General features: G+C 37.2%; 1 protein-coding gene across 1 annotated transcript in view; it reads left to right on the forward strand.

The window, feature by feature from the left end:
* The window catches only part of PCDH15 (protocadherin related 15), a 2,365,808-nt gene that overhangs the window by 805,542 nt on the left and 1,540,973 nt on the right, over positions 1 to 19,293 (forward strand). The window contains exon 9 of the mRNA XM_075348720.1: positions 17,539 to 17,709. Within this exon, the coding sequence (XP_075204835.1) occupies positions 17,539 to 17,709 (171 nt within the window). The remainder of the gene's footprint in view (positions 1 to 17,538; positions 17,710 to 19,293) is intronic.

Raw genomic sequence — 19,293 nt, forward strand, 5'->3', positions numbered from 1 at the left:
GTAACAAGAACACAGTGTTTCTGCTGATCAGAGCTTTTCAGCTCTGATTAGCAGAAATGAATGAGTGATCAGACTGCTGATCCTTATAGTCCCCTAGGGTGACTAGTAAAATAAAAAAAAATTTAAAAAATAAAAAAATCGAAACACTCAAATTAACCCACATTTGCCTCATTGAAAATTAAAGGGTTAAAAAATATATATATACACACATATTTGGTATTTTTGCATTCAGAAACACCTGATCTATCAAAATATAAAATCAATTAATTTGATTGGTAAACGGCGTAGCGGCAAAAAAATTCCAAACAACAAAATTACATTTTTTCAGTGTTGCAAATTTTGCACAAAATGCAATAACAGGCAATTAAAATATAACATCTTCCCAAAGGTGGTATCACTAAAAACATCAGTTCAAGAGAGAAAAAATAAGGTGTCATACAGCCCCATATCCCCAAAAATGAGAACGCTATGGGTCATGGAAAATGGCGTAAAAAGTATGCCACTTTTTTTGGACAAGCTTTTGAATTTTTGTTAACCCTTTAGATAAAAGAAACCTATAAATGTTTGGTATCTACAAACTCATACCAACCTGAGGCATCACACCAACACATCATTTTTACCATATATTGAACATGGGGAATAAAATATCTAAACACAATCATGCAATTGCACTTTTTTTTGCAATTTTTCCGCACTTGCAATATTTTAGCCATTTTTCCACTAAACTATATGGTAAAACTCATAGTTTCATTTAAAAGTACAACTCGTCCCACAAAAAAACAAACCCTGATAAATCAAGATTGCCAGAAAAATAAAACAGTTACAGTTTGGAACAAGGGAAGCAAAAAAAAAAAAAAGATAAACGGACAATCGTCCGGGGGTGAAGGGGTTAAAGGTTTCACAATACAAAATCAATACATCAGTTTAAAATTCTAGGCAAAAGCTCAGCAGACTGAAATTCACATCATGACAACTGGAAGGAGACTAAGTGACACATCTGAAAGAGTATTTTGAAATCCTTTTTTATTGTTTGTTGTTTATTTCAAAGTTGGTCAACTCAAACCAATCTACGTTGGAAGTGCTGAGCTAAAAAAGATAATCAGGAAGGACACATCTGTATTTACTTAGTATAAAAAAGATTTTAAGGTTGATATTATATAACTTAAAAATGAGTCAGAGTAAACACCATAGAGCATATCATATTTTATACTATTCTTACAAAGTAAACCTAAGAGTGTGTTTCTCAGACTCTTGACAAACCCTATAATGAAGACGAAAACCTTTATAATGGAAAAAAGGTTTCAGCCAGAGACAGGGATATTGCATTTTTCCTTCATGCTTCAGAATGTTATTTTCCATACTGTAGGGAGCTGTACACTGCAATCATGTGAAAGCCATAAAGTTTTTTACTTCCCATTCTTTATATAAAAGGAGTCTTCTCGAGATTTTATTGCTGTCATCCAACAGTTATCATCTCACTTAAAACAGCAAACATGATCTTCTCTTTTCAATGCCTTCCTTTTCAATTTCTTAAGAATTATTGTAAGTGATTTTTCAAGGCTTCTTAATGTATGAAAGATTCTAGTCAAGGAACAGCTGTGTCAACCCACTATTGTTCTCCTATTGCTCTTATCATAGGAATCAATACCCATACAGCTGGGTTACTTTGCCCTCTGTTCTCTATTTCTGAGATATAATATAATATTTGCAAGCCTATAATTTTGCGGGCTTTATTTTGCTATGTGCTGTGATGAATTTTGTTTTTGACCGTGTTTTAGACTGATTTTTATTTTATCGCGTACAGATCTAATGCATGAAGCAAATATATTTCTCATCTGTTTGTGCTTGATGTTTTATTTCTTTGCGATAAGTAATGTACTTTCCAGTCTCTAGTCTCTGTTACGACTGAAAAAGATTATCACAAAAATGGCTCTTTATACTATAAGCAAGTCAGTAGAAAGCATTCACTTACCATAGAAACATCATGATTTCCAACACTGTGCCAAGCAGCTGAATAGAACATCTTGTCCACTACTTGGACAACTCTTTATCAATTACCATGTTTGCCTATGATAAAATAACAATGTTTATACTCACTCATTCTAGCAATTTTGGAACTTTCTCTCCCATGGCTTATGTAACATTGTTACATCATGAGAGCCCTGTATCCAATCAGGGCAGGCTTCCCTCTTCAAAGGAAAAGATAGGGAAGAAGGCGTTGATTGGGTGTAGGCCTTGTGTGTCATAACAACCTCATGTGAGCTACAGGAAAGCAAGTGCCTACCTCACTGGAACGACTGTGGCACTGGAGGTTAATATAAACATTGCTGTTTTAATGGAGAAAACTTGTGGAATGAGAAGGGGCTGTCAAACTAGGGGAGAACCCCTTTAATGACTCTTGAAATAAATCGGCACACATGATAGGGTTGAATAGTTAACATATAGCAAGAGAAAACATGACAGGAAACTATGTAGCTCAGAAGTGCTGGATGACCTTTATAGGACTCACATGGTAGAAGTTACAGTCATAAAAACTGTTGTTATTTACAAAGGACTATATGCTATTGTGTTATAGGGACTACACATGCAGTCATTCTATAAATATCTATTGATGTTAGCAAACATAGAGATTGCCATCATTCTGAGTGAAGTTGGTGTGTTTGTTCAGTATAGATCTTTTGTCTGTGTTTATGAAGTTGTAATTAACTACTAGAAAATAATTAGGTCAAAATAAAGTGACGTTACATATTTACAAGGTATACAGTAGATGGAGGCCCTCAAGTAAATGGTGTGATCTTCTCCATTATATAGTGGGCACAATATTTGTAAATCTCTCTATCTGTGTTTTAGCAAAAGTGTTGAGGGCATGACTTTGTGGTGCTTCCTAGTATATCAGTATTCCAGATTCTGCTCCTGCCCCTGTTACAGCAGTTTTTCTTTTAGACCACATAGCTCTCTTGTTCTCAAAATGGATCAGGTCACATTCGTCTCCATAAATGGCTATTTTGAGAACAGGAATGTAGAATAGTACACGAGGAAGGCTCCACAAGAAGCCTATGGTGCCTCATATAGGAGGTTGACAGTGAACATTTAATATTCATATATTTGTAAATACAACAAAATATTGTATAAGACATATCTAAGATTAGCAAACAAAGATAGAGTGAATAACCCATTAAGCCAGGCTAGATAGACACAAGATATGAAAGTATTAGATGGAATAGATCTTGCTGTAGATGGTAAAAACTTTTCCTCAGCTTATGTCTCTGATCAGTTTACTTTGTACTAACATAATTTGCCACAAAGAAACAAACTACTGATGTAATAGTCACTCACACACCAACCAATTCATGGAGAGGGTGGATTACTAGTATTTTAATTGCACATGAATAAGGCTTGATTAAAGCATCAGTCACACACATGTAGTGCACATTGTGTAGCTTACAACCTATTAGTGATGCCCATATATTAGTTTAGGTGGGCAGCATCGGTAACTCTTTTAGTTTTGTGACATGTATTGGTAAATATGGCTGCCAATTTTCTGCAGTGTTTTTCATTGTTGTTGTGTCTTTTTGCTTCATTTTTGATTCAGTGTAGAGATTTGCAAGACAATGAGTACCTTTGACATTGGTGGCAAAAGGATCCTTGACATTGTTATTAACTAATATAGATGAGTGGTTCTCTGGAGGTTTGGTTCGCCAGCAGCCAAGGAGCCGAACCTCCACTGGCTAGACCTTGACCCGAACATTGGAGCAAGTAACTGAATGGCAGTTTGAGTCTCCGCCCAAAAACAGCCAGCAAAAAGCAGATCACTTCTGGGAAAGGGTGGGGGGGGCTTTTTAAAACTATTATTTTTTGGGTTGCACACTACATGTAATCGTGCAGATGTTATACCCAGTGTGCACCATTCAAACACTGCAAGCAGCTCACACAGGGATATACAGTATATGCCGGATGCAACGAAACCTATAAATGATGGCCTTGTAAGCCAGTGTGCCTGTTTCTGGGGGGTTCAATTATTTAGTGCTGAGCTGCCCACCTAACCTAATAGTATAGGCATCACTAATATGCTGTAAGCCAGATACTGCATCACAGCTGTGTGACTGACACTGTATAGAAGTCTTATCGTTATCTATTTCTAATACTACACACCACTCCCTCCATTAATGGTAGATTTTTGAGTGGTTGTTTCATTATTTTTTTGCATCTGTGTTGCCTTTGACTTTATCATGGGAGCTTGCTGCATCCTGTAAGCGCATTCATTTTGTGACCTATGTTGGTAAATTTAGCTGCCTTTTTTCAATTTACTTTGAATTTCTTGTGTCCTTTTTACTGTACATTTGCTCTTGATGTTACTTTGATATTTCTATGGTTGAAATGTGATTACTAAGGAATTAGAGGATACAAATATTGTCAACATAGTACCAACATATTTTATAACAAATTCTGTCTTTCAGTTGGCCTAAGTTGACAATGTAGATGGCCTAATAGAAAAGCTGTGTGTATGGCTTTGGGTAACTAGATGGAAAAGGCTTGTGAACAGAGAAGAAATATGAGTTTCTAATTGACTGGTTAATTGGCTGTTGCAAGTGTAGAGATTTTCATAATGGATTAGAGAAATAAATGTTCTTTGTGTTAATCAATATCTACAAATACTCATTGTGCCCACATGGATTTAAGGTATTTAAAATGAAAATTCAGCTTGATTCACATCTCAAGAATTCACTACTTTATTTTTTATATATTTTCGCATACGGAAATTTTTTAAAACTTGGAGATCATTATAGATTTTTGGGGCAGGTGAGAAAATTGCAAAATGGCTGGAGATACACATCCATTTTGAAATTTCAACACTAATAAACTTTGTGTAATTATATAAATCACAGGATGAATGTTAGCGAAAAGTGATGAGTGAATGATGGAAAAATAGAAACAAAATTTTCAAAACATTTTAATTTATTCAGTAACTGTTCTGAGTGCCATGTGCATGACCACACATAATTTTATTCCTTGGCCTGCTATCAATGAGATTATTTAAGAACTATCATGATCTGCTGCTGGCAGCTTCCTTTCCAATTACTGACCATTGATGCCTCAGATGTGCCCGATAGGACAAAAGTTGGGAGTCACACAGGCCATTTCAATATATTTAAGTCATGCAGCCTGCTTACAGTAACAAAAGCAGCCTTGCATTGTCATGTTGAAAACTGCTCATAGGACACATTCAATCTCCCTCATGAAAGACTCTTAATGGAATTGCCCAAGAGGTCTTCAGACCAATCTTTGGCTATCAATATGTCCAAGATAAAAGCATGTCTAATCACTGAACAGAATATAACTTCATTCCAGTTTCCATTGACTTAGTCCTCTGAACCATGCTAGCTCAGAGAATATTAGTGTGAGGTCAATGGAACACCAGTAGATGGACATTTGGCTTGTATCACAATTTCATGAAAACACCTTCTTATGGATTGTGTAGACCATGCAAACTCCTTCTCATGGTTTGTGTAGACACTGTTTGACACAATAGCTTGATATGTGTCATCTAATTTCACTTGTAGTACAGAATAAATTACTATGTACTATTCTTTGAGTCTAACAAGACCTTAAGGGTAACGCCTTCAGAAGAGAATATAAAATTGTCCCAAACGCCATTTTTCAACACAAAAAAGGAGACCATATTTTTCTCATAGAACTCTGAGCAGCTGCTTGGTCTTAATGTGCTATCATGGCTTGCAACGTCTATTGACTTCTAGACTTCTAGACTTTTGTTCACATCTGGATTGCAAATGAATCTTGGTAGTTTACATGTATAATAGTATTTGTTATGGCAAAACATGCCTCAGACAACCATTGATAATCTCACTGATATCATGCCAAGGTGTGTAAAAGAAGGAATTTCTGCAAGTTGCACTTATATTCAATGCTGAACAAATCTTTTACTCCCAGCATCATGCATCATTTGCATATTAATAACCCATTAATGATGCCAATAGATATTAATATGACAGAACATGAAGGGACCTTATAGTGAATAGCAACCTTCTATGGGCAGAAACCACATGGGTGACAGCTATATATGACATCTAATTCCAGAGAGCATTGAAATAAGCCCTCATATAGCTCTGTTAGCTAAAAACTAAAAAAGTTACAGCTTTCAGAATATTTCAACAAAAAATCTATATATTATGAAAAACATTTTTACTGTGTGAGTCTAACAAAACATAAAAAGAAACAATATAAATCTGGTATTGCTGTGATACCAAGATAATACTAAAAGTGATCAAAAATTGTTATGTTCCTTAAAATGTTCCCCAAAACCTTTAACTTATCCCGCAATAACCAGCCCCAACTTAAGTCATCATCTGTCACTGGAAATATAAGGGGTTCCCATGTTACTGGTAGACACAAAAGTGACATAGCTCCCGCATCCCCAAATAAACCCCAGTAAAATCTATGCTCTGAAATCCAAATGCCCACCTCTTTTTGAGCCCTCCAAAAGCAGAAGCTTGGCACAACGTATGGGCACAAAACTGTCATGTTTGCTATTCTACAGAAAAAATAATGATGTGGATGTTATAAAATTGTCACTGCAGCCATAGGTTAATTCAATGAGAGATTCCATTTCTACATGGGAACTCTTTACAATCTTTTTCTGCTGTTCTGACATCTTAGGAGCTCAATAAATATCACTAGCAAACTATTGTAGCAAAATCTTTGCTTCTAAAGCCAAAAAGTGCTTCTTCCTACAAAGCACTGCCGTGTGACAAAACAGTAGTTCCTGACAAGATATATGGCATCACCACATTCAGTAGAAATTACACAATAAATTGTTGGGTCCAGGTTCACCTTTTAACCCTTGTGTAACTTACAGATTTGCAGCAAAAAATGTAAAATTTGAACCTCTAAAAATTCTATTTTTCCATGTCCCAATGTTATAAATTTCTGTGAGGCACTTGTAGGTTCAAAATAGTCACAATACCCAAAGATAAATTCTTTAAGCAGTAAAGTCTCCAGTTTGGTGGGAGTTTCTCTTTTTCTGACACCTCAGGGGCTCGGGTAATGGAGCCCACAATCTACTCAAATTGAATCTTCAGTCTAAAAGCCAAGTGTTGGTCCTTCCCATCCAATCTGCAATGTATGCTCAAACAGTGGTGTACAACCACATATTGGATACTGCCTTGTTTGGAAAGAACTGCATAACAAATTGTGCTGTCCATTTTCTCCGATTACTTTTTGTGTACATTAAAAAAGTGGTGGTAAAACAGTATTTTAGTGGAAAAATGTAAATTCTTTCTTACATCTAAATGTTATAAAGTTTTGTGATGCACCTGTAAGTTAAATATTAAACCATTAGATGAGTTCCTTGAGGGGTTTAGCTTCTAAAATGGGCTCACTTGTGGGGGTTTTCTTTTGTTTTGACATGTCAGGGGCTCTGCAAATGGGACATGGCAATCGCAATCTATTCCAGAAAAATTTACCCTCCAAGAATAAAATTGCTCTTTTTCCTTTCTGAGCCCTGCCATGTGCTCAAAAAACGGTTTTTGACCCAGTAATATTCAGCAGAAATTGTATAACAACCTGTGCAGTTCAATTTCTCTTTTCATTTTGAAACTAACAAATTTGGGGCAAAAACGTTTTAGCGGAAAAAGCTTAATTTTTTATTTCACATCCACATTTTAAATTTCAGGGAATCATCTATGGGTTCAATATGTTCAACACAACCCTAAATTAATTCTTTGATGGATCTACTTTTGAAAATGGAAGATTTAAAACATTTCCAGACAGCAGATTTGAAATATTTGAGGGGTGCAATTTTTAAAATGGTATCACATTTGAAGAGTTCCAAGTACAGTGCCTTGCGAAATTATTTGGCTTCCTTGAATTTTTCAACCTTTTCCCACATTTCAGGCTTCAAACATAAGGATAAAAATTGTAATGTCATGGTGAAGAATCAACAACAAGTGGGACACAATTGTGAAGTTGACCGAAATGTATTGCTTATTTTAAACTTTTTTAAAAATTAAATAACCAAAAAGTGGGGTGTGCAATATTATTCTTCCCCTTTAAGTTAATACTTTGTAGCGCCACCTTTTGCGGCGATTACAGCTGCAAGTCACTTAAGGTATGTGTATCAGTTTTGCACATTGAGAGACTGAAATTCTTGCCCATTCCTTATTTGCAAATAGCTGGAGCTGAGTGAGTTTAGATGGAGAGGGTTTGTGAGCAGCAGTTTTCAGCTCTTTCCACAGATTCTCGATTGGATTCAGGTCTGGACTTTGACTTGGCCATTCTAACACCTGGATATGTTTATTTGTGAACCATTCCATTGTAGATTTTGCTTTATGTTTGGGATCATTGTGTTGTTGGAAGACAAATCTCTGTCCAAGTCTCAGGTCTTTTGCAGACTCCAACAGGTTTTCTTCAAGAATTGTCCTGTATTTGGCTCCATCCATCTTCCCATCAATTTTAGCCATCTTCCCTGTCCCGGGTGAAGAAAAGAAGGCCCAAGCCATGATGCTGCCACCACCATGTTTGCCAGTGGAGATGGTGTGTTCAGGGTGATGAGCTGTGTTGCTTTTACACCAAAGATATAATTTGGCATTGTGCCCAAATAGATTGATTTTGGTTTCATCTGACCAGAGCACCTTCTTCCACATGTTTGGTGTGTCTCCCAGGTGGCTTGTGTCAAACTTTAAACAACACTTTCTATGGATATCTTTGAGAAATGGCTTTCTCCTTGCCACTCTTCCATGAAGGACAGATTTGTGCAGTGTACGACTGATTGTTGTCCTATGGACAGACTCTCTCACCTCAAATTTCGTTCAACTTCACAATTGTGTCTCACTTGTTGATTGTTCACCATAACATTAACATTTTTTTCTTTAAGTTTGAAGCCTGAAATGTGGAAAAAGGTTGAAAAATTCAAGGGAGCTGAATACTTTCACAAGGCACTGTAAATAGACCTCTCGAAGTCCTTTGAAATCTGAATTGGTCCCTAAAGAAACAGGTTTTGGAAATTTCTTAATAAAAAATGAGGAATTACTGCTAAACTTTTAACTTGTTTACATCCTAACAAACTAAAATAACATTTGAAAATTGATGCAGATGTAAAGTAGACTATTTTTGTACTGCATGACAAACTGTTTTAGGGATATAAAAATGAAAAGTTTTAAAATTGCAAATTTTTCAAACTTTTCTCCAAAATTCTGTTATTTTCAAAAATAAATGGCAAATATAACTTAAATTTACCACTGACAGAAAGAACAATAAGAAATGACAAAATACAATGTCAAAATCACAGGGTTTTATTGAAGTATTCCAGAGTTATTACTTCATAGATTGACACTGGTCAGATTTCCAAAATTTGGCCTGCTTATTGAGGTCAAAATTGTCTCTGTCTATAAATCCTAAAAATGTAATAATTTCACAATTTTTCCATTTTGTTGAGAAGTGTATAATATATTTTTGACAATGTTGTAACCATGTGTTATTGGTCTTTTGTGTACTGCCTGACAGATGTATGATAGTTTGTATAGGCTTTAGATAAATAATGCACTTTGAGCCACGGTTATAAAAGGTTTTGACAGCATGACTATCTTTTGAGGATTCTGAAAGGAATAAATATCTATGCTAAATTATAGCACTGCAACTTTTGCATTTGAAATGTCATATTTGAAATTACCATTTTCAATCTAGAAATAAAGCTGCAATGTTATGATTGAAATAATTATAAATTATCATCATTAATGTTCTAAAATCCTTTGTATTGCTTCATAATCCTTAGTAATGTCATTTCCTTTTGTCTTTTTCACCAAGAGAAAAAAAATCAACAAACATTTGGAAAATCTTGAATTTTGTTAAAGAAGCCCTCTCATGATTTTTTTTTCAATAAATCTGTGTATATAAGCATGTAATGTAGTTTGAGTCTATTAATATATTCACCTACCACCGCTATCACCAGGATGCAGAGGCGTTCTTCTCTTTTCAGTGATGTCACAGGTCTTCAGACTCTCCAACTCACTCTGTGCTCAATGCATGAGCTCAAAGTTTCTTTTACAATTTAAGCCTTTGTAGCATTTTTTCTGACTCTCCATAACCTTACATTGTACAGACCAAATCCAGGTCATGCAGAGCGCAGCATGACCTAGAGAGTCTGAAGAGCTGTGACATCACTGAAAGAGCAGCAAAGCGGCACTGGATCCTGGAGAAAGTGGCAGTAGATGAGGATATTAATATACTCACACCCATACTCATATGCAGAGATTTAATTAAAAAGAACTTAATTGGAGTACTTATTTAAAGAAAAAACAATTATAGAGTAATATGTTTATTGTTTCTATGCTTTACAAATTCAAATTAGGATTTCATTGTTTTGCCAACACTATAACTAGACAATGGTATGTGTGTCGATGTAGTACCTTGGTATACACATTTTGAGGCACAATAATATTGATAATCTTTATTTCCCCTTTTGAGAATTAGTCTTTTGAAATGTATAAAACTTTTTAGGTAATAGTTTTCAATAAAACAAACTATAGAAATGAAAAATCAAACGTAGATAGAAATGTATTTTTTTGCATCTGTAATCTTTAGCTTTACATTAGGATCACATTTGAGATATTTGGAAAAGTAACATAAAATCTTTAAATTGGATAGAACACATGTTCACATAGGAGGGTATATGTGTCACATAGGAGGGTATATGTGTCACATAGGAAGGGATAAATTGTTAGGTATCTACACCTTAGAAAGAAAACATGAACAATCTTGTTGTGTAGTAAGGTAGTTCTGAAATAATCCTGCATTATTGTTGGGTTCCCTGGGAAATAATATTTTCTGCTGTCCTGACTGTAATTCCAATTTTCTTCTACTGTACCAGTAATTAATACTGAAATGTATTATGTTCTGAATCTTCAGGACACTAAAAAGTATGGGAAACTGCAGACCAAAATCTTGGATTACTTGGGTGTTACCCTGAAAGTTAGGGTGCAACGGGTGTACCACTGAGACTTTTGCAGAGATAAACCTCCCCAGTCACAGAAAAAACAATCAAAAACTTCGGCACTCAGTGAATGCCAATGTTTTTGATTATTTTTTCTGATTATATTAACTTCAGAGCACCGTTTGTAATGGTTGAGCCAGATTCTTTCTTCCCCAGTCACAGATGTTCGATCTGCTGCAGCTGGTGCAATAATGGCTGATGTCTGAGACTCCATCCTCTGCAGACATGGTCAAGAGGGTAGTGATGGACTGGTTTATACACTTTTCCAAGACTAGTTCAATGCTGAATTTCCCACGGTGATCCCTAGAACTTTAATGACCTACTAGACTTCACTGGGGAGTCAATGGGCTACGTCATGACCTTGTTGGGTTGCACAAAGGCACTCAAAAGAAGATGGCTAAAATCTCACCTACGAGGTGACCAAAAGCCCAAGTAGCATCCAAACAACATTCGAGAGATCAGTACATTGCTGTGGTCTGCTTGAGCTGTCATGCCCATGGACATATAGCCACCTGGTGCCCCATGACCTGACTGCCCAAAGAATGCAGTATATGCCAGCACTGTTCCTATTTCACCTACCCTACCTTCAGTGCTATTCCTCATCCTGGTAAGAGCCCTTAGACATGCCGATGACTCTAAAACGAGCACAGTTGCTTGGACTTTTTGACTCAGGGAGTTTGGTGTGCCTGGTAATGGCCAAACTTTCTCATCTACTTGTTCCTGGGAAGGTGCTGGGCGTTAGAGGTATCCATGGGCCATTGGGACACTAAGAATTATCCAATGACCAGCGTCAACATAAGTACATACTGTGTTACAGCATCCCATAAAGTCAGAGTAGTGAAGGGCTTGTTGCACCCCATAATAGTGGGATGGGTCTTTGCATTGTTTTGGGATCTGTGGGGGTAATTAATGTCACCTTGTAGCCAGGTCATAACTAAAGAAAATTTGTTGCATGCTGAGGTTGAAGATGATCCATTTCCTGTGTTGGCTAGCAATGATGATGAGATAGCATCCCTAGAAACCAATGTACCTAAGCTAGAGGTGAACAGAGGAGCTTTAGAACTGCCTAGCTAACGGACTTACCACTAACATAGGCACTGTAGAATGTAACAGTATTAAATGGGATTCCTCAGAATGAGGTGGCTGAAGGTTGATTCTCTTATTTCGCCATGAATAGGGATTTGTTATATTGAGTTGTCAAACCAAGAGGGAAGGTAATAGAGCAGTTGCTGGTACCAAAGTGCAGGGTATTAGATAGGGCCAATTCACATGTGATGAGTGGTCATCTGGAGTAGACAAGACCCATGAATGGATTCTCCAGATGTTCTACTTGCCTGGCTGCTACAGAGATCCTGAACTACTCTTGGTCCTGTCTGACATCTCAGTTAACCTCCTTAGTAGCACATTTTCGCAGTCCCTTAATTGCATTTCCCATCATCAAGGTCCCTTTCAAACCAATTGCAAAGGATTTAGCAGATACCTTTGTAAAGTCTGCTAGGGGACATCAGTAAACTTATGTCATTCTGAATTATCCCACGAGGTTCCCAGAGGCACCTAAGAAACTCTTCTGGTAAGTGGATCACTTGAGAACTGGTCCAAATATTCTCACGTTTAAGCTTGCCAAAAGGGATACTAATGGACCAGGGGAAACCATTCATGTCAAAGGTAATGAGGGAGTTGTACAAAGTGCTGCAGATTGCAAAACTCAGGATCAAAATGTACTATCCACAGACAGACTGGTGGAAAGATTAAATAAATCCCTCAAGGCAGTATTGAAGAAGGTGTTAGAGAAGAATGGCCATTAATTTGCCTTAGATTGCCTTAATTTGTATCTTTTGTTCCCCATCAGGGAAGCCCCACAAGCCTCTATAGGTTTCTACAAATTTGAACTACTATACAGCCGACATCCCTGTACACGCCTGGATGTGGCTAAAGAGATCACACCTCACAGGAGTGTGTTAAAGCATATGGCCCAAATGCAAGATAGGCTTGCCAACACTTTGTCCATCAGGAGTGAGCACCTTCTCAAGCCACAAGAGGTACAGACAATGGTGTATAAGAGGTAGGCTAGAGTGAGGCAATTCAACTCAGAGGATTGAGTACTTGTGCTGGTATCAATGGAGGAGAATAAATTGCTGGCCAAGTGGCAGGCCTCAATGAATTGTTTAAGATGATTGGTGAAATTAACTATAAAATTCATCAAACACGGAGAAGAAAGCAGCAGTTTCAAGAGTTGTTGCCGGGGAGCAAAACTCTGTTCTCAGTGTTACCAGGTCTTACGCCAGTGATAGAGCTTGAGGTACTCACAAAGCCTCATATTCATGTCAACTTTAAGCAATATTGGAGTCCAAAAACCCAACAAGAAGTGATCTCGAAGGAGGGGCAATGGATGCTAAACCTGGTTGTCATCAAAAAGTCCAAGAGTGGCTGTTCCAATCACATAGTGTTGATGCTAAAGCCTGATGTATAGTGACACTTCTGTAATGACTATAAGAAGCTCAATGTAGTCTCTAAGTTTTATACTTACCTAATGTCCCGGGAGGATGAGCTCATCAAAAAATGGATTAGTGAGGTACATAATCATCGTTGACCTCACAAATTGTTATCTGCAGATCCCCCTGTCCAAAAAAATGAAGAAGACAGTCTTCTCGATACAAGATGGATGTTATCAGTAAGTCAGGATGCCTTTCAGGTTGAGAGGAACTGAAGCCACTTTCCAAAGAGCCATGAAATGGTTCCTGACCCCAAAAAATATAAAGTGGCCTACTTAGATGACATTGTTATCTTCAGCCAGGATTGGGTAAGTCACCTGAACAAAGTTCAAGCAATACTCAATGCTTTAAGAAAGGTGAGCTTCACCATCAGCCAGAAGAAATGAGCCATAGGGATAAACGAAGCAAAATATATAAGCTATGTAATAGGCAGGGGTGTGATCAAACCTTGGATATGTAAAATAGAGGTGATACAGAGCTGGCCATAACCCTTCTTAAAGAAACAGGTAAGAACCTTCCTAGGCATAGTGGGTTATTATAAAAGGCTTGTCCACAGTTTCTCCCTGAAAGCTGCACCTCTGACAAACCGCCTGGAGGGTACCAAGTCACCAATGTCTAAGCAGTCACCTGAGGCCAAAGAAGCATTTCAGGAACTAAAACTTGAGCTCTGTTGACACCCTGTGTTGATAGCGTCTGACTTCACAAAAGAGTTTGTGGTCCAGATGGATGCATCAAAAATCAGGTGCTGTGCCATCATATCACAGGAAATAAACGGGGAGGAGCATCTTGTCATCTATCTGAGTAAAAAGTTGTCCTCCAAGTGAGCATAATTATTTGATTGTAGACAAAGAGGGTTTGGCTATCAAGTGGGCACTGGAAGCCTTAAGGCATTACCTGCTGGGCTGGAAGTTTAAGCTTCTGTATCCGATCATGGCCCACTGAGGTGGATGTGTGGGAAAAAAGGGAATAAAGTCCTGGTGACACAGTGGTTCTTGGTCTTGCAAAACTTTAATTTCCAGGTTGAGCATAGGCCCGGAGATAATATGGGAATGCAACATGGGAATGTGGATGCCTTATTGAGGTACAGGGTACATTGCTGGCATGTAAAAGGGCAGCAGTACAGTTCTTGTATGGAGTGTAAGTGTCACAGATGTATCTAACCTCGGTGATGGGAAATTTGAAAAGCAGACTCTAACACCTATACTGGAAAGAGGATTTTTAATGGGCCCGGATTATGTGTCTGGGCTTTAAAAGAGGCCAGAATTACAGGGTGGGACTGATGGCTCAGATACCTCCAGCCTTGGTTTTGTCAGATTGTCTAGGTCTTATTTAAAGCAGCTGAGCTCTCTTAAAAGGTGTCTGTGGAGAGAGGAAGAGGCCTTTAGCTGCTGATTAGTGCTATTCTGAGGCTGCTAAAAGTAAAGCTGTGTTTTGTTTAGGTAGGTGAGCCTGTTCTGTATTAGGACAATTTATTTTGTATTTTTGTTCTGTTATACCTTTTGGCCAAAGAGAAGCAGTTTTTTTTAAACCATACCTGGAAGTTAATAAAAATAATGAACTTCAGCTGTCTTTGATAACTGCATTGGCTGCCTGTGGGAACGCTACCAAATACCAGAGAGCCTAATCCACTACACAGTGTATGTTTTCAATAGTCTCTGATAAAAGACTTGATGATTACCACAAAAGGTTAGTTTTTAAGGAAGATCAATCATATTTTCATTAACCCGTTCACGACCTATGACGTACTGATTCCACATATGTTGTGTCCCTGCTTTGATATGGGCTGGCACACCAAACACCTACATCTTTCCATGTACCTGACAGCTGATCTGATCAGCCAAAATGTGCCTCTAATAGCCCACAGCTGTTAACAAGTTAAAGCCTGCTGTTCATCTCTGACAGTAGAATTTAAAAAGTGCTAGCGGAGAGCGCAACAATGCCTGCTCCCATTGGCACTTCCATAATGTTGTAGAAGTGCGCTGAAGGGTTGTCATGACAGCCAAAAGACAGCTGATGACCCCTGTGTCTGTCATGGTGCTTTTCCTGTAAACGTCAGCTGCAGGAAGCTTTTGTTCAGTAGTTGCCAACTAAACTCCAAAACAGACCATGTGTAGGGTGACGACTAAAAACTTATTTATTAAAATATCAGTACACAATGTTTTTCTGTGCTCATGGGCTCCTTTTTTAAAATTGGCCTTGAGACACTTTGCTCAAAAAAGTTTCTTGTACGGAAAGATTAATAGACATATTTTGTATCACCTTGTGCCAGGTCGGTTTGGAGTTTAGCTGGGAACTACCCATCAAACACTCGGAAAAATTGTGCAACACTCTGAGGACTTTATTGAACCCCTTGTAATCTGGGTAATGCAAATATTGTACAAGTAACCTTAACAAGTAAGGCTCTCAGTGAATGGTAACCGGTGTTAAAAATTAACGGCTCTAACAGACCTTCTTGTTTTTTAAAATGTAAAAATAGTGCAAAAAATATTTATTTTTTGGGAGTAATTGCCTTACTTGCACTTATCTATAGACAATTGATGTACATGATAAAAGCAATGGCATTCTTTCAAGCAATAGTCCAAAATTATCCCTATTTTATGATTAGCAAAATGGTTTTGTGTTTAGAAACTTAAAAACAATGGATTTATAAAAAGATCTTTAAAATGATTGCTATTCTGGTAGCAATTTCAGGTTAGTTGACCCTGTTTAGGATATGGTTCCCAGCAGCAGAACAATATAGCCCTAGAATAAAGTAGACATGCAGGAGATATGTTGCTGTCTATCGGCAGTGGTGTGGCAACAGCAGCACCATATAGAATTTGATTTCTGACACTTTTGCTTCTGGCACCTCCATTACCTTTTTTTTTATGTCAACTGAAACTCTATAGTAGTTTCAAACTAATATGTGTTTTTTTTCACTGCTGCTATTGTGCAAACATTATTGCTTGGAGTATTTGTTCAATGTTTAGGGTTTTCTCTTCTTATCTCTATTGCTGAGTTATGACCTCTGCTGTCCTCTCTCTAGCCTAAAAACACATAAAACATCTACTGCATTCCCTGTTTTTGCTTTTATACAAGCTATGACCGTCCCTCCTAATGAGATGCACTGTATTATGTGATACAGATGTGGAAGAGGGAAACCGGGATATGCCACACTGACATCAAAGATCCAGAAGTTGATTAATTTCTCTTTTATTCAATCAGGGCTACGCATTGTGGAGGATGCAGCCTCCTTCTTCAGGACAATTATTACAGAAAAAGCAACCATTTTTTCTGTAATTATTGTCGTAAAGAAGGAGGCTGTGTCCTCCACAATGCGTAGACCTGATTGAATAAAAAAGAAATTAATCTACTTCTGGATGTTTGATGTCAGCACGGCATATCTCGGTTTTTCCACACCTGTAACACGTCACTCCAGGGCTGCAGCAGACGCCATTTTATGCCTATGTAGGAGTTGTGACCGGCACAACTTCTGCAGGTGAGTACCTTACCTGTTGTCTTGTCAAATCCCACCAGATAAAACCCTATCTGCGATTCTTATCCACAGCATACTTCTATATCATGTGATGTGATAGCTTTCAATCATTATGGGAAAGACTTCACGGCCACACTTGCATTTATGTGAACTTTCTGTATCTGTTTCAATTGGCTGCTATGTGTAAAATGGCAATTTAGTGAGAATCAAATTACAAACTTTTCAAATTTGGGACCTACAAATTTAATAAATATTGACACTAATTTTATTTACTTCGAATTGAATCATTTATCTCTGGTCTTCTTCCCTATAATCAAGAATATCTTAATAATACAGCCATGTATTAATCATCAAAAGCTTTTGAATCAGAAATGTGGAATTATGGAAAGATTAATTAAAAATGTGTGACACTATTTTCTTTGCATGAATGTATTTACACAATATTTATTATTTTTAAATAGGCACTTCAATTTGAAAACAAATTAACATTTTAATTAAGAAAAAAGTAGTAAATTATAATTTAATACATTTGCAGTCTGTTTATTCTCTCACTCGTTTCCCTCCAGGACCGTCCAATTAATCCTAGTGAAAGAAGAACAAGTACAACTACTTTGATAGTTGATGTCCTTGATGGTGATGATCTTGGTCCTAGATTCCTTCCCTGTATTCCAGTTGCAAACACCCAAGACTGTCGGCCATTAACTTACAAGGCAAGCATACCAGAACTCCATGCTCCAGTAAGTACCCTTAATACTGTAAAATATAAGCATTAAAAAAAATATTATGCTCAATATATAATAACTAGCGTACAATACATAGAATGTATAGGTTTATATAGATTGGATTACATAAATTGAAGAACAAAATTACACCTAAAATAGAAATATTGAAATTCTGTATCTTCATAGGGAGAGGCTAATTTTGATTTAGCAAATTTTTTGTTGAAAAAATATTATTTTTAATATTGTATCTAATTTTTAAACTGACAAACCTAGTACACCTTATCTGTGGGCACTTTATAAAGATTGGGAGATATTAAGCTATAGTTTTCTATATTTGAATTTGTATTTTGTTATATTAAGCTTTTTAAGATCTGCCAAAACTCGAAAAAATCTTGAGAATTTTGCATGCTTCAAAAGACTATGTTACCAATCATTCTGGGGGGGCTGAGGTTATTTTGTTTTAATTATTAAAACACTTGAGTAGAGAAGTTTCAGAAAAGATAATGAACTCAAATATGCTAATCTGACCATGATTGCATTTCAATAGAAAATATAAAATTACGCAACTTTTATTTGGAAAAACACTAATAACACCATAAATATGTTTTTAATCTTAATCTAAAGATTATCCTTATGATTTGAGGACTCTTACCTGGCCTTTATAATTAGCTTATATATAAATTAAAGAGAACCTATCACCATGAAAATGCAGTCCAATTTGCAGGCAGATTGTTATAGAGCAGGAGGAGCAGAGTAATATACTGGAGGAGGGCCCGCTGATGCCAGTGGATATTTCAGCTGGATGTGCATCTGAGGATGCATACTTATGTGAAATAGCATATGCAGCTACCACAATATACACATGTGGCCAATCAAATGCCGGCAGCTGACTTTGGCATTAAAGTCACTGACAGCACATGGAAGGGTTGACTTATGCTGCCCATCACGTGCACAATGAAGTCAGCTGCACTGACTAAGGAAGAGGCCACCTTGTGGTGGGAAAGCAGAGGAAGGTAAGTAGATTCAATTATTTTTAATGCATTAAATGCATTAATAGCCCAAGAATGACAAAAGTATTTTAGGAGTGATACATTTATTGGCTAACCAGAAAAATATACAGTATATACCAGGATGGCGGACATATGTACCATGATAAATACGTGGCAGGGGGACATATATACTAGGATGGAGGACATATATACCTGGAAGGTGCAAGGGATGGGAGACATTGGTACAGGATTTGGAACATTTCTACATAATGGCAGAGGGGGGCAACGTACAGTGTGTCCACCCATATCCTGCCCACCGCCATTAACTTGAGAACGGCGGCAGCTATAGGAATAAAAGTGGTGTCTAGGTATAGTAAAGTAGCCATGCGCTACGCAATGAAACCACCTATAGCGCCACCTGGTGGAAAACAATGGAGTTAGCATTTTTATCTCAAAAACGGAACAAGATAGAGAAAAAAGTGAATTAAAAAATTGTAGGACATCATCAATTCAATACGAATCGACACCTTGCATACAGAAACGCTATGATATGAAACCCATGATCCCCCCAAAACATTGAATGCTGGTCACGAATATGGCACTCATTTAA

Source organism: Anomaloglossus baeobatrachus, chromosome 5 (genome assembly GCF_048569485.1).
Source record: "Anomaloglossus baeobatrachus isolate aAnoBae1 chromosome 5, aAnoBae1.hap1, whole genome shotgun sequence".
Taxonomy (NCBI): domain Eukaryota; kingdom Metazoa; phylum Chordata; class Amphibia; order Anura; family Aromobatidae; genus Anomaloglossus; species Anomaloglossus baeobatrachus.